This window comes from Photinus pyralis, unplaced genomic scaffold, assembly GCF_008802855.1.
Source record: "Photinus pyralis isolate 1611_PpyrPB1 unplaced genomic scaffold, Ppyr1.3 Ppyr1.4_LG7, whole genome shotgun sequence".
Taxonomy (NCBI): Eukaryota; Metazoa; Arthropoda; class Insecta; order Coleoptera; family Lampyridae; genus Photinus; species Photinus pyralis.
Window position 1 is genome coordinate 11,613,023 of NW_022170738.1, and position 20,021 is coordinate 11,633,043.

Consider the following 20,021-nt stretch of genomic DNA (forward strand, 5'->3'; position numbering starts at 1 on the left):
GAAGTATTGTATACATGGATTTTTCACTACCAATATAGAGGTATAGTGATGATTGTTGGGAAAAAGGTCAACTAATTATTATCGTTTGCTACGTTCTTTCCAAAAACGTTTGGTCCTTTTCATGCGTTTTGGAGATTTTAGGAGTGTTCCGAGGGAAATGCAAGGGGTATGTGGGGGGGTGAAAAGTTGTATTATCTCTAGAAGGCTGTCGTACACTACTATAATTAGACCTATGTTCTGATATGGAGCAATTGTCTGGTAGCCTCGAACCGGACTGGTCACAACTATAGCATCTCGTTAATCATGCACAAACACTACCATTAGCATGCCTGGCCCCGATGCGAACAATCCCCACAGCAGTCAAGCAGAACCTTCTGTGTCTGCCTTCACTTTACAGACACTGTAAAATTACCTCTAGGCTGGTTTCCGAATGTTACCATGAACTACAGTAAGTAGCAAGCATCAACACCCATGAGCTCATATGGGTTAAAAACTTGGATGTCTCATCGAATCCAACTTACTCATGAAGATTCGACCTGTTATTAATCACTGAAAAGAACAGGCGGTGGCTGCTGGTCTAAAACCAAATGTAGACTAAAAAATATAACAATAATAAAATTAACAATCGCAATAATTTTATTTATATATATATATATTAAAATTGCATCAACCTCTCCACAATAGTAAACATATAAAAGTATCCCTTCTTTCTCAACTTAAATCATGAACCTCAAACAAAAAATAAACACTGTCTCATTAAATTAACATAATTTAACAATCAATAAAAGATATTTAAAACGGATTTATAAAAGCGTATAAAATGGAAATGTGTAGACACAATTTGTAAACCAAAAAAATCACATAGGAGATAAGGCACCTAACAACGTTATCACATAAAGATAAATAAGCTGCGACGATGTTTTTACACTAAATACAATTTGTGAAGGCCTACTTTTGTAAATAATTAACTCCAAACGTCCGCCGAGTATCGTTTTTGTGTTTCCATCTTCTTTAGGAATGCAGTTGCCTGTTGTTCGTTTAGCTGCCCCTTTTCCATGATCGCTTTCAACACTGTCTTATGAACGTCACCCGCCATAGTTCGAGCATCACTACAACAAATTGAATTTAGCCAAATGTTAACAGTGAGGTCAAGTTTTTTACTAGACTAGACTGCGAGTCTAATAGTGACAAACAGCTGAGTATCAGTAGATAAAATGACTCTCAAGAAAAAATGCTTCTGCCCATCTTTTTTTTTTATTGGAATTTGATTGACGTGCAAAAACTTTGCTCTTCCTGTAGGGAAATTTTGCACTTGGTTATTGGGTTTATAAACTTGTTTGTAATTGCGTAGTTTTTATTTTAATTTTATCGCTTTGTAATTGTTCAATTTAGATAAGATGTCAGAAGGCGTCGGGTCAAACTTGCGTGTTTTATAAAGGGTTACATCTGGTCGTTGCGATAAGGAGAATTATTTTTAGGCGAAATTTAATTAACGCACATGTTCTTTCGCTGATAAGAAGAGATGCAGGTGTTACGCATAATTGCGCGTTCCATGTCGGCGGAAGTGGGGACGTTTGGCGCGTTCCGTCGTGATTGGCGATTGATTTGAAAATTCTTAAAGAGGAGGTTATGGTATAGTGGAAGTGGTGTGTCCTAAAATACTAGAATTTATGTTTCGGGGCGGTTAAAAAGCGTGTACATTTTTTTACGCTAAATTTTCAGGCAGTCAGCCCTACTTGTTTTGTTGAAGATGCAGTTTGTCAGTTTTATATTAGATTTCTGCAGAAGCAAGTTAACCAAAGTTTATGTAAGAGGTTTAACGAATGTTGTCCGATTATAGAGAATTTTTGTCGAGTTGAAAAAGAAAGCAAGGCCCTCCGTTAAGGTTCTGTTTTTATTACAAGTTAAAAAGTTTCTACTGTTGGAACAGCGACCGAAAATTTGTCACCATATTTATCACTCCAGTGTTGTTTGTCATCGAATTCTGTGTTATAAAACAAAGTGAAGCTCAGAAACCATCAGCATTTGTGTGTGAGAAGTGTCACCAACCATGTACGACCAGATTATTTGGATTATTAAAAAAAAACTAATTTTAATATTTCTTAATTTAATTGTCGACCGCCTGCTTGCGGGGTAATACGTCTAACCAAGTTTTTCATTTTTTCAAGGATTGTGTTTCGGAACAAATTTTGGTTATTGTCAATCAGATGTGTTTTTACTTACCCACACACGTAAAAATGTCCGTTATTTTCGCCGATAACCTTCCAAATTTCGTCCAGATTTTTTTCTAGCAAATGCGTAACGTAAACTTTGTTCGACTGATCCCTCGAAAACGCAAGATGGAGTTTTACCGTGTTCTTCTTTTCGTATTCCTCCAACTCGTCTTGGTAAATGAAGTCCTCCGCTCGTTTGCGGCATCCAAAGTACAAGATCGATTCGCCCACTTGCTTATCTTCGTCCTTCAAGAATTGCCTCTCCTGCAGGAAGCCGCGGAAGGGCGCGAAGCCGGTGCCCGGTCCCACCATGATGATGGGCGTTTGGGGTTTTGTCGGCAGTCTGAATTGCGACTTTCGTATGAATACCGGGACTGTGTATTCTGTATCGGGATTGGGTTGTTTAACAGCCAACCAGCTTGTCGCGACTCCTTGATTGCGGCGGCCGGTCGGCGTTTCGTAATCCACAAGGACTGCGGTGATATGTACGGTGTTCGGGTATAATTTTGGCGATGACGAAATGGAGTAGTATCTCGGTTGAAGGCGCGGTAAAAGTTCGCAAAGGTGATCCAGGGAGGCTTTGCACGATGGTAAATCTTCAAGGACGTGGACTATTGTACGATTGTCGTCCATTATCCATTGATGGTACAAAGCTTTGCCTTCGGGCGAAGTGCTCGACATCAATTTTAGTTTCTCCTTCTCTGCCGGATCAGTACAGTACTCGGCTAATTCTTTTAAGACGTGCGTTCTGGGATTCATGGTGATGTCCAAGTAATGAGTGAGCGCCGTGCGATAGGAAGTCGGGCAAGGGAAAGGGTGCTTTTTGCTGGATTCCTCGTCTGTATTTAGAAGTGTGAAAACTGTTTCTAAATCGACGTTAGTTAATCTTCCGATTTCTTCTACTAATTTGGCGTTGTTTACGGGGTAAACCGCGATGTGATCGCCGGAATCGTAGCGCATTTTAGAACCGTCGATATCGAATTCGATATGCATACAGGAGCGGTCACCATTTTTGTGAAGTTCGCGATTAACCTTTACCTTGGCCAGGAATGGGTTTTTGGCGTCATAGGGCGGCCTTTGATTCGTAAGCGAGTGCAAACGTGCCATTTCGCCAGTGTAAATCCTTTCGGGTAATTCCTCTTTGTATTCGATAAGTCGATACTGGCGCATACTGAAATCTTCACCTGTAGATTCGATGCCAAAATAGTCGCAGACGGCCGGCCAAAACTTATCCTTCCAAGTGATGAAGTCATCTTCAATACTAAAAAATGACCGTGTAAGTCGGGGTCTAGAACTGCTAACGCATACTTTGCATCATCGTCTCCTAAACCAAGATCGTAGACGCGCGTCGCTCCCAACTCCTCCAATCGCTTATCAACATAAATCGCGACCTGATTATAGTGCTCATACGTTTTATTACCAAGGCCAAATACCTGCAACAATATAGTATTAAGATCTCAATTACACTAGATGAAAATGTCCTTGAAGCTGATCCCATTATGTAATCCCCACTGTTACTAATCATAGCCTACTGAATTGAAATGTGAACTTGTAAATGTAACATTTGAATTTCATCGAGCCAATTAGAATATAAAACATAAATCAAGGTCGGCCATGTGTTGAACCATGAACTTACCGCATAATTCAGACCAGTTAAATCTGCATCGCCGCTCTGCAGCCATTCATAGAACTCCATTGCGTTATCTGTCGGATCTCCTTCACCGTAAGTTGCCAAACAAAACACCGCCAACGAGTTTGGTATGGTTTTCAATGTCACCAGCTCTTCCTGTTGAAAAATATGTTTATACCTAATACGAAATGCAATTCTGGTGCCTGCCTACTACTACCTAACACTTTTGACCCTGACCACTACACATTCCATATTAAGAACCGAATTTTTTCGAAAAAATCGGACGCATCCACTCTGTACAAATGAATAGCATTTTCTGAGGAAATTAACCAATGACTTGTGGCCAGATGTTCGATTCCTTGAATTCCCCGAAACACCTTCTTAGTCTTCCCGAAGGAAATAATTTTTCAGCTTCAAAAAGGGCATTTATACTCTAGAAATTCCGACGCGCTCAGCGCCGTGCCGCACAAAAGTTTCTCTCTTTCGCCCGCTGCATATTTTCACTTGCGACTACCGAAAAACGGCCACGCGCGGGCCTTCACGCCCCCCTCTGCCCCTTAAAGTCGTCCTGGAATCCTCTGAATCATCTTCTTAAGATTGTCCTAGGATTTTAGAATCAATACAATCTTCTAAGCGTCTAGAACTGTCAGGGAGAATCTTTTTTGGGCCATCTTACCCTTTGGAATTTTCTTTACCTTTACCTTTACCTTTCTTACAGACGTTCCACTTGCCTTTTATGAGTACTTTCCTCTGACACACCATTTTTGCGATATTCGCTCTTAAAGTTTTGACCAATGGTTATACAGGGTGTTAATTACAGTCATGCAGATATTTCAGGGGGTGGCAGTACTCGTCAAAATAAAATAAAAAAATGTAAATTTATTTATTATCCCTCTCTTGTTCTGGGTCCTCAACAAGCTTGCGGCCAATTACAAAGTGAAATAAAAAATATATGCATGGACATCGTTTTCGTTATACATGGTGGCAAAGTTTCAATTTTTGATCTCGTATTTGGCATTTTCTCTCTTATATTCTGTGATAATTGTTTCAAGATCAAATATTTTTTAGAATCTCTACAATAGTTAGTCACAGTATACAGAGTGTTACATTTTCTTTGCAACCCTGTATAAGGAAAACGACCGCCTTTAAACCATGCATATGTTTGCATTTTTTTCCACATTGCCAGTAGATGTCTCTCCCTTTGAGGGACACTTAGTTCTGCAGACATTCCACTGAAAGTTTTTTGACATCACCAGTAGATACTTCTCGTCCAGACGTTCCACTTGCCCTTTATGAGTACTTTCCTCTGACACACCATTTTTGCGATATTCGCTCTTTAAAGTTTTGACCAATGGTTATACAGGGTATATTCTTTAATATATAAATAAAGGATCAGGTATGGTGCAAAAAATTCGTTTTTCTACTCATATGTGTTAATGAATACATTAAACGTTCCAATTTTATGAAGTAAGAGTATAAATTCCTCACATTATTGGATAACAGCAGTGAGTAATAATTAATCACTGGGCATGGCTTTAAAAAAACTCACCGTAGCCAGCCAATGAAAAAGTTTCATAAAAAACAAAGAATCAATCTGTCAATTTCTCTGGTTGTAACTTCCCTTTGTATCGAAATATATATAGGACTAGGACTTGCCCAAATCTAAGAATTGCATTTAATAACACCAAAAAACAAAAATGTGAATGCAAAATTGTATGATTGAGAATCAATATTAAATTAAATAAAACATCCCATGCTAATTTAGACCGTTTTTAATATAAATTAAGTTGCTGAATTGAACTCAAAGAAAAAGATCACTGTATTACCGACGTAATTCGAATTTGAAAGTGTCAAGATGGATAGCGAAAATGAAAATAATTTAAGTTGTACTCCGCCAAATATGACAGAAACGGCAAAACAATTATGTTTAAATTTATAGCCAGAAAAGTCTAAATATCTTAGATCGATCTAAGCTAAATATAAATATGAACATTTGAATATTTCACTCCCATTTTCTCGACCTAAAAGACTACTTACAAAAGGATCTTCAAAGTGTAAAAATAGGAAGTGAGGTTAAGTATTCGTACAAATTCTGTTACTTCGTAAGTCGCACATGTCTGTTATTTTGTCGTAGTTTTGGTAGTACCCGCATTATTCAATGTTTAGGCGATTAGCTATAATTACATATAGCAATAAACCCACAATTTAAACGATCAAATTTTAAGAAATGAGAAACGAAAGCTTGACAACCTTTTGACATCTCTGATATCATCTCAATTGTCACACTGTCACATATGACCAACTTTAAATATTTATAAAATAACTCAACTGCAATTGGTTTGGTAACAAACGATAGGTTTGAATATTTTCATTAAATTTTGCCAAATATTCGTAGAAAAAGTATAGTATTCTATTCGCATGTAATGGCTATTACTCATTCGAATGAATTACGGCACTCGCCTTCGGCTAGTGCCGCAAACACATTCTCATGAGTAATAGCCACCATTACATGCTCATGGAATAATATACTATTATTGTAGTACCTGCAGTGGCCTATTAAAACTTCAATTTCAATTTTGCTAAGCAATGACTAAATCGTATTTTATTCTTGAATTTTCAAGGAAATCGAGAGGTAACAACCAGTAAACATAAACATAATTGAAAGCGAACATGTTGTAAGTTGAGTGTACACTATCACACAATTGTGGCACATTCTCAGGAAATGTACAATAACAGCATAGAGATCAAGGTTCAAAATATTTGGAATCTACCTACCAAATCTACCAAGGTTAATAGTACCTATTGTTAGCCGAAATTAAGGACATTACATAACATTTGCTTGTTCCTTAAAGTTTCTCCTAGTAAAAAAAGCCACCCAGAGCAATATTTCCCCAGGTAACGACTAGCGCGACTGGGACAACTTACCATATCGCACTCCTCAGGATCCGCCACCATTCCTTTGAGTCGATAGCGAATACCTTCCTTTGCTAATCTACCGGCGAATTCCTCGCCGGTACCGGTCTGACTTCCATAAAACACGACTAGGCTTCTTCCCGAAGATTTCAATTTTTTAATAAAGGAATTTTCCGTAGACGTTTGTAACGTCATCGACGTCGGCCTGAAAATTACCCGAAATTATACGGGCCGAAAATTGCGGAAAAAAAATGCTTACTGTATCGAGTATGATTTTCCATTGGAGCTGAGCGTGTCAGATTTCTTCCTGTTGCGTATGAGCCACCAAATTCCGACGCCAAGCAGTGCTACCAGCAGAAGTATGTCCAAAGGTCCGAAGAGCGCGTCCGAGGTTGAAGAAATTTGTTCGGCCCCGACGTCCGCCTCGACTTCCATTTTGCTTAACTGGAAGAGTCTAAATTAGTTACAGTACTGAGGAAAACAATGTATGCAACTTTAAAATCGGATGATTATCTTGTAATAACAGCAAGTTAATGATATCTTAAAAAAGGAGAGTCACTCACTATTTAGCCTGATTACAGCTTAGTGAATTAACTACAGTTATACTCTAACCACACAGTGAGTCAGTGTATTTGCATAGAACTATGTTCGGAGCTTTAATGTTCATGCATACAGTTTCAGAAAAATATAACTTCACTATTAGAAAGCCATAATCAATGTAGAAGATGTCTGATCGAGTAGAAGAAGACGGTCTGATAAAAACCATGACTGGCAAACACTTGAATTGCCAATAATGTGGGTCTATCGGTTAGAAGCTTCAAGAACGTCTGGTCAGATATTTAACTCATAAAATATTATGGGGTCTTCATCAGCTTAGTTAAGAGTGCACCCTTAGTACCCCAACAATGTATAAAGGTTAGACGATTACCTATAGTTGCCCATGCAATCCCATTCGATCTAGAACACCCTGTATAATAGTGATACTATGCTATGCCTCATACAAGAACCTTGGGATTGCAGAGGACGAGTAAGAGGAGCGCATTATGAAGAGACGCCATAACAGCGTCATATGACTTATGAGGACAGCTGTAAACTGCGGACCTCTCGAGGAACGAAGAGAACACTTTGGTGGACTTTATTTTTGCGGAAGCGGACGCAGGAACGGAAACAGAAACGGAAGTGTAAACACGCACGAATTGCTGCGACGAACTAATGAGACGAATGAAAGTAAACAAAAACAAACAAGTCGCGATACGTCTGATGGCCGCGTCGGCTGACAAACCCCGCCCGGGGCATACGTCACGCGCTCTCCCGGCCAATCAGAGCGCACTCCGGATCTTGCTATATTTGAAAAATTCCGGTATACTTCCGTTAACGGAATCGACGGAAGACGCGGAAGTGAAAAGCAGAGGTCTGTTGCATCGCGAAATTTAACCGGATCTATAAAAGTGAAGGAAAAAAATGAGAAAAATTCTCCACAAAAATATTCAAAAAAAAAATTTACCAATATTTTGGAATACATAATTACAAGAACACTGCAAGATTTCCTATAATTACTCGGCAAACAGTCTAAGAGGCGTTTCGGCGATTTAAGTTATTCAAAAAGGATGTCAATAAATTCTACTGCAAAGTAATAAAGGGCGATTTTGGCGATTAATTTAGCGGCTTTTATTAGCGTCGTCGGACGCGTTGCACGTGTCGAAGGCCGGATGTACGCAGGCCATTGTCGATTGTTACGTTATTAGAACCATCCATTTCCGCAATGGCGCCAAATACAAATAATACAAAATATAGCGGATCATAGATGAACAATTATATTTTTCAAAAAAGTGTGTACTTTTTACATTCGACAGTGTATGTTTGTACAAAGTCCATAAGAAAGAAAATGTTAAACAATCAACACAGAGAGCACGATGAAAAATAAAAATCAACTAAAAACTGTGTGAAATTAATGGAACTTTCCCTAGATAAAAAAATAAAGGAAATATAGCACAATGACACATAATTGTAAGCAATTCGTATAGAACTACAGTTCCACTTTCACAACAGTTCCAATGTCCACCACTCGTCATACGATACTAGCTACCTAGTATAATGAGACCGCACTTTTTGAATTAACGACCGATTTAATGAACAACTGGTGTTACACGATGACAAACTTACCACAATAAGATTGAGTAACCACCACAACAACATCGCACACCCTCACCCCCTCGTGCCTACAATAGAAATGGCTAATGTACTGAACTTGTACCAAGGATTCAAGTTTATCACCTTATCTGTATGCGGTTGTTTCGTCATTACTCCTCGATTCATCGCGGCAAGTCAAATTACTTAACGATCAAATTTGAAATGCAAATTAATTTGATCTGGCTCATTATTACCATACCAATTTACCTCTCCGACGTGACGTACACGGTTGAAAGTCTGCTTTTAATTTTTAAACGGACTTCGTATATTCAACGTACACTCAGAGTTGTATTTTTGACTTGCGTGCGAATGATAAAAACGGAAACCGTGGGTGTAGCTCCTATCGATTATCGCCAATCTGCGAGATAAAGCAGATAAGATTGTTTTTGCAAATCATTTCTTCTCGCGGGCAAAGTGCAAAGGGCTTTCCTCGGACTTTTAAATGAATTTGGTACGGTGGCATGGACAGAAGAACAAAGGGGTGCTAGGTCCAATCCAGGTTGCGACATTCAGTACTTTGGTCATTTTTTTGAAAGGAGATAACCTCTTGCAATTACAAAATCCATCCATCCATCTAGCCATAGATAAAGCTGTTTCAGATTTCACAGATTTGTACTAATTCCGCACGAACTGCAGGTTTTGATTGAGGAAACCAGTTTGATTTATGTCGAACTCACCTTTGCACATTTCTAATTCCAGAACAGTCGGTTATCTCTTATTCTTTTAATAATTGGCGTGGTTGTCCATCTAATCGTAATATAATTCGACTTCCGGTTTAGCACTGACCTTTATTTTTTGTTTTTATATGAGACACCCTATATATATATATATATATTACTGCTATCAGAGACAGAATTAAAAACTACTGTAACGTAAATTTAATTAGGTAATTGATTTTATAATTTTACTAGTTTGATCATGTTTATGACGTCATAAAAAAAGGTTCCCTCTTAGTTCTGTAGATGCACGTCATTGTAAATAAATTTTGAAGCATATAGATTTACTTATAAACTTTTAATGATTTATTCAATAAATTGCTGCCGCAACTACCATAATAAATTTTTTCTTCAACGCAAACTAGAAAAATTATAATATTAATTAACACAACATTTTACTTAATTGGAATTTTTCTCTTAAATTTGATATTTTTAAATTTAAAATAAGTTTTTTATGTTACTATATCCAACAAAGTGTAGTCTTTAAGCAAACTAGCAGTTGCCATTAAAAAAATATGCCCCCCTTCACCATCCAGAAGTACGCCACTGACCACAAATATAAAGTACGTAAATGGGAAACAAATTTTGTAATCATTTTCGATGTATCTTTAAAAAAATCTTGTTTTTAAGATAAATCCAATGTTCCAGACACAATGTTCACTCTGTATAAGTCCACCAATTGTTTAAAAAATTGCTTCATAAATAATAAAGATAATCTACTGGTCCGGAACTTTTATAACTCCACCCAATTTCTCATAATTCCACCTAAATTCCTATAATACAATTCCACTTTGAATTTGTTTGAAATTTTATAAAATCATCAGCAATAAATTCCGCATATTTCTTGTGAGGCTAGCATATATTTTCTTGTGATAGATCATGAAAAACTTTACACAAAATTTTAGATCATAGCGCTGTGCAGTAGCAGTTTAGAATCGATTTTCTGGGAGATTTCTTCAGGAATGAAGTATCAAATTGGCCCTCCCAACTCTTCTCCGTTGATTTTTCAATCTTCGAAATTTGGGCATCTTTTGGATTTTTCATTTGCTTAATTATTTTTTCTCCCGTATGAAATTTTAAAATACAGATTAACCGAAATCAAGATTGAAACTATATGATCATGCATAAATTTTTACCCTATGGTTTTATAGAAATTTTTTAATCTTCGAATTTTGGCTGTTTTTTTTTTAAAATTTCTGAAATTTAATTTTCGGAATTTATTATATTTTCTAAATTTTGTAATTTTATTTTTTCTGAGGTTTCCCAAGTCCCTGCTAGAGCCTCCTATACAGCGCCAAAGCTTTCCGTGTTTTTCCTGAAATTTTCTCATCTTCGAATCAACCTTTCAAAGACTCAAGTACCCTTTCTAGGACTTTTTGGATACTTGCCAGAGCTTTCGATGCGCTTCAAGATTCTTCTTACCAGATCAATCAAAAACATTTCAGAGCATGATGGTATGTTTTTCAATGATTTCTGTCATCCCGCTCTTTCCCTGGAAATGTTAAGTGGCACTCTGGAAGGCCTTTGAATAATATGAAAAAAAAAAGTTAAAAACATTGCGCTTTAGCTCTTCCCGGAAACTCTGGAAAATACTAGTAGGCGATCTGGCTTTCCATAACCTTCTAGCCTCCTAAGTCTTTAGAAGTACTTTCAAAAGTCCTTCCCTCCCAGAGTTTTTTTTTAGACATTAACACAGCTTTCGATGCGCTTTTCCAGAGCGTTATTAATAGGCATAACTAAGGGTTCTAGACTGTCTACGCCCTGGAAATAACCTGAACAGTTCTGGAAGGATCCTAAAAAGTTTTGGAAACCTGGTTTCAGAGCGCATTTCAGCCCCCCCCCCCCCCTTCACATGTGATTTCTAGGAATATTTTTTTTTCAAGGACTTACGAAGGCTTGCAAATCCTGGAAAGGACATAAAAAGAGTGGAACAGAATTTAAGAGGTTCTAGAATCTAGACAGTCTTCTAGAACAACAAAAATGTCCCATAGCAGGTCCTTTTCCTTTAAATTCTCTTTACATTCTCCCCAATAAAAGTTGCTTTCTAGAGAAAACTCACTAAAAATTTATAAAGGACCGCCCTGATCTGTTGGCGTCATTTGGACTGTTCTTTTTAGTCTTCTACTCCATTTGTAAAACAATAGAGGGGTGTATGCAAATGACAGAAACATCTGCGAAGGATACGGAAACTCTAGACGGGGGGGGGGGGGGGCAAGTAAGCTCGGTAGCCGGGACCTAAAATGATCTGCAAGTATAAAGCTCTGAAAAAGCGCTATACAGCGTTAGAAAGATGCCCTCAAGTGCCTTCCAATTACCCCTTGGATCTTTTTAGAAAGCCTTTTGGACTCTTCCCATAACTAGGTGAGCCTAAAAAGAACTTAAAATGACTGAAAAGCGTTGACAACGGCAAATCAGAGTAAAAAGCCTTAGATAGCTCTAGAAAATCTTTGCTACATAAGGCTTTCTAGAACTTCTTCTGAGAGGCGAACCGACAAAGATCTGGGAAAGCTCCAACCTCGGCTCCAGCATATTCTTAAGAAAAGAACTGCGTTTAAAACCGTAGAAAGGATCTAGGAAAAGCGCGACTAAAGCTCTAGAGGTGTCTAAAAGTGCTAGAAAGAGTCTAAGCAGCCCTTTGAGGGCTTTGCAAAGACCGAGGCAAAGACTATGGTAACTGTTTAAGAGACATCAGTTTCGATACGTTAATGGCGCGCTCTGCGCATTCGCTCACTTGTTTTTTAAGGTTGGATTAATGGGTAGGTACCACAATGTCCCACAACACACTTACCTTACAATGGTACTGAATTTTGAGCCACAAAGAACTCAAAAGTCTGTGATATACTTACAGTTACGCGTCTTTGCGAAAATACTCAACATTAAAAATACCAGGGTTTATCTAATGACCTTCAAGATATAAGTAGAGAATCAATATTAGTGATTAATTTGAGACTCGAGGTAAACAAACTGTCTAAGTGCAGAAGTCCTATATGTAAATACACGTTAAGACAATATCAAGTACCTACTTACTACAAAAACAGGAATAATATACGATTTCATTGTATGTAATTGCTTGAAAATGTTTCATACATAAATATAAGTGAACTACACAGCACTACAGTAGTATATAAGAGCAGGCGCTCCACAAGGATCTATCTTAGGCCCACTTTCACATGACCTGTATCATAAAATAAATTGAATAAAGCCAACAAAATTTCTACACACACGCTTTATTTAGTGTTTGGACACTAAGTGTATCAAATATTGCGATGACACAATCATCCCTTAATTTACACAAATACACTTTATTTTTTAAACATAAATGGCGCATCCGGGGGAGGTTTTGGGGCTACTTTGTAGTATGTGTAGTATAAATGACTTTTTCTCAAAATTCCTAGGAATTCAGTGAACATATAAACAGACGAAACTGAAGAAAGTTTCTAAAATATTCTCGGGAAAGGCCTGGAAATGGTCCTACGAGGTTTTTTAAAGGACCTAAAGTGGTTAGAAAAGGAAAAGTGTCTGACAGCTCTTGGAGGGCACTGAAAGATAATGGAAATGAGTTCTAAGGCTATGGTAAATGCCTGGGAGACTGAAATCAAACCGCTTGTCCAGGCCCTCTTAGGTCTCCGGAAAGCGAGAAAAGACCTAAAGCGCAGTTTTATTCATAATCTTCAAAGACTTTGTAGGGTTTCTGGAGTGCTCTCCAAAGAGTTCTGTGAGGCTTTAACGGAAGCACCTAAAAAAGACAAATCTACCATTTCTCGAGAAAGAGGCCCGTCCTGAGAGTTCCAGGTACCTTCTAATACCTTTTTCAGACCCCATGGGAGAATCTCTCTGGACAAAAACCAAGAAAATTACGAAAAGATTGGCTTTTTATTTTTACAGGCCATGGAAGAAGTCGCCGAGATACATTAAAACGAATTCCATTTGATACAACTTTCAACCGTTTTGAGCCTCCTGAATCCTGATGCAACAATGGACCTTAACTCTCAAGGTGGGATTACCGCAATGTCCCACACCATGCTACCTCATTTAATATTGTACCCAAAAGTACTTAAATATCCAAAATCGCTGGTTAGTTACCTAGCCCAAAAATCTGGAGTAGGAACATTTACGATTTACGCGATACACACCAGGATTTATCTAATGACCTTCCAGATATAGCGATTAATTGTGCACTATAGGTAAACAAACTTTGTACTGTGTAAATGCACCTATGTAAACACACATTACCACAATAATATTATAATGTACTACAAAGTGAGGAATATAATACCTATAATATGGATTAATTATTCAAGATGATTTGTAGATTTATTAATTGCAAATATCTAATACATAACAAAAGACTATACACTTACGAAAGAGCAGATGCTCCACAAGGATCTATCTTGGGCCCACTTTCACTTGATCTTGTATCACGACATAAATAAAAATTGCATTTTCAATTTACTTATGTATCTGTATGGTTGTATGAATACCTAATTAGGAAACCAGTCATATGGTAGGTATTACTATGATTAGTAAAAAACGAAATATATATTTTTTTAATGCAAACGTATCGCACTTTGTAGTATTTGATTAGATGTTTGTCTATTCGATATCGTCAATGAGTGTTTAATTATTAATATTGCATAGGTATTACGTGCGACATTTAAACTGTCCTTAATTGAAATTATATACCTACACGTGTTTTACAACCGAATGACGCTTTAGCACAGGCCCCTGACAAAATATGATAAAATCTCGATGAATTCAGTTCACGTAATCAAAACGTTTCAAAGTTAAATGATAAAATAAGACAAAGCGGAAGTTCCACTTAAATAGCGATTTGGCAGCGTCGACTGTAAATGGTACTGTTTTCCCCTCGGTTTTCCCATTTAAATGAAAATTTACGAAAATCTGAATTGAGAAGTCATAAATCGTTTTGAATATCGAATTGCACCCAATAACGCAGGGGAAAGTTTGTTTACAACTGGTGCAATTATTGGTTCAATTTGGGAAGCAAATTTTATTTTCTCAAAGTAGGTAACATGACGTGCAAGATTTGTAATTATTTCATTGTCCTTGCTCGATACGATTTATGCGAGCAGCCGCACGCAAATTAAATCACATTTGTCTATTGCTAAAACGCGCATAACAAATTTGAAACGCGCGCCGGCACATTTGAAAATGCGCAGTTTGCGATGTATTCAAAAAAGACACTCACCTAAATGGATTTAATTTACGACACAATCAACAGGTATCTCGAACCACATTCAATTGTTTTAGAGACAACGACGGATACGTTCTACGTCTTTACGCGAATAGTGCGAGAGCAGCGACTTGTTAACAAACTTTCGACGTTCACGTTTCTATTGCGTGCAATTGAATGAAACGGGTAATTGGGTACAAGTACGATTGGGATAAATTTTAATCAACGTCACAACTTTCGATCAAATACAGGTTTTAGAATTAGGTTAAGGAATATTACAGAGATCTTTCGCTAATGGGTAGGAGGGGGGCGACACTTCTCGCCACACAGAATAGAAGACCGCGAAAAAAATCGAAATCTATATTGCCGAGTTTATTATAATCAAATTGTTTTCGCAATTGCTTTAAAGCTTATTTTCAGTATACAACTCGTTTTAACTTTTGAAATCCGTGACAAACCACAAACTCAATATTTGAAAAGTAGTTCAAACGAACCACGGTGTATTTTAGTTCCATTCAACTCATGTAGGCTTTATAATTGTTTATTCAAATAAACCATAAATAAATCACATTAAATGTATTGGTTTTATTCAAGTATTCAACTGAGCGACGATTCACGCAATTCCTGGACAAAAAGCTATTGCTATTAAGATAATTAGGTGTTTTATAGGTACTTTAAAGGACGATGCCCAATTTAAGTCTGAGCGACTGAAGGGAGTCTTTTGAGCTATAAATTAAACACCGTATGAATAAACAATTCGTCTTTTATTAATATTTTATCATGAGAGCAAAATATTGTGTCTCAAGGCTGGCGTAGCAACCAGGGATATATGGTAGCAACCATGGTAACAGAATCAACAAAACTTACTTTAAATAGTATACAGGGTGGTGACTTGCGTAACGCATCATAGGGATTTCAATGTAAAATACATAACATGCGATTATTGGCTCCCCAAATTATTTTAGAGCAAAAATGTATTAAGGTTTTTTGTAGGAAAAATTTTTTTACGTCAATCAACCGTATTAGTTTTCTTTTTTTTTGCATAATATAGACGGAAAATTGGAAAAATAAAACCCGCATCTTTTTCAATGATCTGCGATGCCATGGAATTTTATAATACAAAAACTACGCCAATATCCGTCTTGCCATGGAATGACAGCTATAAAACAAATCAAAATCTATCAAAAGGTATTTAATTTAGAACAGCGAATTCAACATAAAGAAAGACCAAATTACTAACAACGGTTTGCCTAATGTAACAATTTACAATAAATGTTCGAATAAGTCAGTAACCAAATAGATCATAAAATCCATTTCGAACTGCTACTAATTGATAACTGGATATCTTTTGGATTTAGAAAATTCCATGGCATGGCAGATTATTGAAAAAGATGCGGGTTTTATTTTTCCAATTTTCCATCTTTATATGAAAAAAATTGAAAACTAATACGGTTGATTGGCGTAAAAAAATTTTTTCTACAAATAACTTTAATACATTTTTGCTCTAAAATAATTTGGGGAGCCAATAAACGCATGTTATGTATTATACATTGAAATCCCTATGATGCGTTACGCAAGTCACCACCCTGTATAAAGGATAATGTAACAATCCATAGTTTAATTTAAATTAACCTTAGAAACGGTTTAAAATACGTGTTATAAAAAATTATTTTTGCAAGACTCTTATTTGACTTTTAATTTACCTTAGGATACAAAACTTCAATCTTTTATCGTCATTTTCGTGGCGTATCCCAAGGAAGGGCATTGGGGGTAGGCCCGACTGATCCTTGGCATATTGCACAATATCTGCGCACCCATCTAAGAAACTTACCTAATTATACCTACTACAAATATACCAGAGCTCCATAGGAACGGGAAGACTTATCTCGTTCATAAATACATATATCAGGTGTCAACGCGAAAACTTTAAATGGATATTTGTGATGTTTTTTTGTAATAAGTTACTCGGTTTGTTACAATCTGCTTTCCATTTATCTACTGTCGAAAGTGATCAGTTATACTTTTCATTTTGCAACAAGTCTTTATTGTACACAGTGATACCAACAAAACTACACTCTTTCAGAATGTCAAAAAATACAAGGTGTCATTTAAAATTTTGGATCAGGCTTTTTATTATTTTTAGGGCATTGTCCCACTCATGTTGGAAGGTGCAATTATGACCACTTTCTCCGCCCGATGCCTTAACTACTGCAGTTTGCAATAAATTTAGTTCGTTCTAGCTTCTTGCATTTGGTAGCTTATAGCTCTGGCACCTCGACCAAGAAAAATGACGATTAATGTGCGCATGCGCAATGTCTACTTTCTTATTTATTGAGATGTTTTTCAAATGTTAACCACAGATGCTTCAAGTAAACGCAAACCACACAAGGTGCGCTCATGCTAACTTTCTTATTTGTAGATTTTTCGATATTTTAACCACAGATGCTTCTAATCAAGGCCATATATTATATATATATCATAGTATATATTATAGTCAAGGCCATCAAGTTGCATATTGTAAAAATCAGATGTGCGCATGCGCAAACTGTGCAATGCCAACGAGATGTAAGTATTTTTAAAATTGTAACCATAGACCTTGTAGAGAAAAATAATGGCCTTTTGGAAAGTACTGATTATTGATCCATGCATGGTAAATGCGCTATATACTGGCCTTGGTGGAAAACCTTTTTTTTTAGAATAATTTCTAGATACATAATAGGATTTCAGGGCTTTATATTGCCATATAGACATTTTCCATGGTTGGATTTGCCTTGATGATCCAACAAATACCATACAGAAAGAGGCTACACACTTTGGCTTTCTTACATTTCCAAGAAAGCCGTGTAAAGTATCAGTTCGATTAGTTTATACCTACTTCCAGATGGGGCTGTATAAATTTCCCAAAAAAATGGGCAAATTCTCTGAGATTTGTAAATTCAAAGAAAGTTCTGTAAATGTGCCATCATCACAAGAAAACAACAAGAAAATATTTATTTGCAAACTTAATGCCGATATGCACAAACTTCACTACTGTGAAAACAACCATCGGGATGATTTCCATTAAACCAACACAATTTTTCTTTGTATTTTAAGTTTGTCAACACGGCAGTTGGAGGTAGGCGTAAACAAACCCATCCCTCGGCAACTTCAAAGATATAACGATGATTCCTTAATAAAGTCTTTAAACCACCGCATTCGTTCTTTAACTGCCCCAAGTCTTCCTTACCAAGCGATTTTGCTACCAATGACAATGGCGCCCGAGAGCCCCTATTCCACGTGCAACCATCGTATCTTTTCAAATTCTCAGGTTGTTCCAATAACAGTAAAGTAATCTTCTTGATAATGTCGGCAATTACTCCCCTATCCAGTTGTGTACAATTTCGCACCCTCTCTTTAGGCTCGCGTGCTACAAACTCTTCGTTCCAGCACGACTCCACAGAGCCTTGACCTATCATGGCTTGTACGTGTCTATCCGCATCCGCCATTTCTGTCTCACAATAAGTGCGACCAAAACTAACAAAGCAAGTGCGTTTAGTGGATGGAATGCGAAGCTTGTCGACCGCTATGCTAAACCCACAAGTAACGCAGATGCTTTTCACGTACTCCAAGTAATCACAGTAGACGCTCACCCCCGTATTTCGTCGCCTGTATTTCTTACCATTAAAGTCATAAGCGCAGCAAGGCAGTAAAAACAGATTGCACCCATACGAACTTCTCGCCGCAATCACCGGAATCCAAGGAGTCAGCTCATCCGAATGATTTCCGATTATCCAATCCGCATGCGGGAAAAGACAAGCGGCGGATGGCGAGATCACTTCCTCCTAAACATTCACGATTAACGACTATTTTAATTAACTCGCAAGCCTTACTTTTAAATCGACACCCTCGAATGTATCCCAGATTTTTCGACGACGTACATCAATACCTGTACCACCATACCCTTCCTTTGTCAAAATAAAAGTCAAAAGCCCATTGCCGCAACCTAAATCGACAAACTGCGGTTTTTTATTTGCGTCAATCGTATTCCACAATGTAATGAGATAAGCGGCAATCGCCAGATCTTCGTACACGAACTTGTGCGGGTCAGTATTTTCGGGCCATTCCTAAAAATGTGTGACATGACACGGAAAAAACCCCATTAAAAGTACCTTGACAATTTTCCTCCCGTACTTAGCTTTTAAATTGTGATACAGCGACGTAAAGGCCTCCACCGGCACCAAACTCAACGATTGCTGTACGTTAACATTTGGGTTGTATTCGTCAATCCACTTCATTAGTTTCAGAAATAGTTGCTCGGTCAACCACTCGGCACTCCGACTTTCGGCATCCTCAAAACTTTGTAGGTAAAGCGACAAATATCCCGAGCTAAGTGCAAGTTGGTAAAGAAAACTTGGCGCCAATTCTCTCCTGTCGAACTCGGAAACGGCGATAAATGTAGCAGTTTTTACTCTCTTATCGAAGACCACAACTTCTAAACAGTTATCAACGCTGACCTGTCTCGCTAACAAAATTCGCAAAGACACAAACGTGCCATCCTCCTTCGTCAGAAAGTCACGCTCGCTACAGTCTTCAAATGACACATTTTTGTCAAACGGCTCAAGGATATTCTTAACAAAATCTACGCTAATAAATTCCTTTAGAAGCCGAGGTAATTTCCTAGCCTCATAGAGTATAGCAGACCGTGTAAAAAGCTCGCAGACATTTCGCACGGAGAGATTACTGAATGAAAGCTTAACAAACAACGCTTGAGAGACACCCAGCAATCTTCTGTTAACTAAATGAGGCCGATTGTGATAAAGCAGAACTGCACTCCAAAACTGATCCTCACTCGCTTCGCTATCTGAACTGGCCAACGGAACGTTTAACATTTTTTATACTGAAAATAACCGTTAGACCATCGCAGTTGTAGTTACACGATACCTTCTTTAAAATCCACGCGGCATCTTCGTAAGCACGATCTATAATTTGGCGTATACGTTCCGGATCACTCTCATTAACGTGTTGTTTGAAACTCTGCAATCGCTCACAATTAAAAGCGGTGATACAGGCCGCAACTCACCTGTTTTACGGAATCTTTGTAGAACTTTCTGGGGCCACCATCGGGTAGCTTTTCGCATTCACGTAACAGATATTTATAAAACTCTTTCGGGGTTTGCTTCGGTTGT

At 37.6% G+C, this 20,021-nt stretch overlaps 2 protein-coding genes across 3 annotated transcripts; both read right to left on the bottom strand.

The window, feature by feature from the left end:
* Positions 1–755: 755 nt before the first annotated feature.
* LOC116177234 (NADPH--cytochrome P450 reductase) lies at positions 756–15,097 on the bottom strand. Of its 2 annotated transcripts, none has more exons than XM_031496149.1 (7): positions 14,872–15,097; positions 7,016–7,200; positions 6,769–6,961; positions 3,850–3,999; positions 3,522–3,646; positions 2,224–3,474; positions 756–1,109 (listed from the first exon to the last, which is right to left on the bottom strand). In XM_031496149.1, exons 2-7 carry the CDS (start codon positions 7,189–7,191, stop codon positions 965–967), a joined length of 2,040 nt encoding a protein of 679 aa, XP_031352009.1. In that variant the 5' UTR covers positions 7,192–7,200; positions 14,872–15,097; the 3' UTR covers positions 756–964. The 2 variants fall into 2 exon arrangements, with proteins under 2 accessions (XP_031352009.1, XP_031352008.1); XM_031496148.1 differs by lacking the exon at positions 14,872–15,097 and adding an exon at positions 8,920–8,994.
* A 2,716-nt stretch (positions 15,098–17,813) lies between these two features.
* On the bottom strand, positions 17,814–19,959 carry LOC116177036 (probable tRNA (uracil-O(2)-)-methyltransferase). Its single transcript, XM_031495895.1, has 5 exons — positions 19,916–19,959; positions 19,777–19,869; positions 19,005–19,732; positions 18,726–18,959; positions 17,814–18,677 (listed from the first exon to the last, which is right to left on the bottom strand). Exons 3-5 carry the CDS (start codon positions 19,722–19,724, stop codon positions 17,859–17,861), a joined length of 1,773 nt encoding a protein of 590 aa, XP_031351755.1. The 5' UTR covers positions 19,725–19,732; positions 19,777–19,869; positions 19,916–19,959; the 3' UTR covers positions 17,814–17,858.
* Positions 19,960–20,021: the final 62 nt, after the last annotated feature.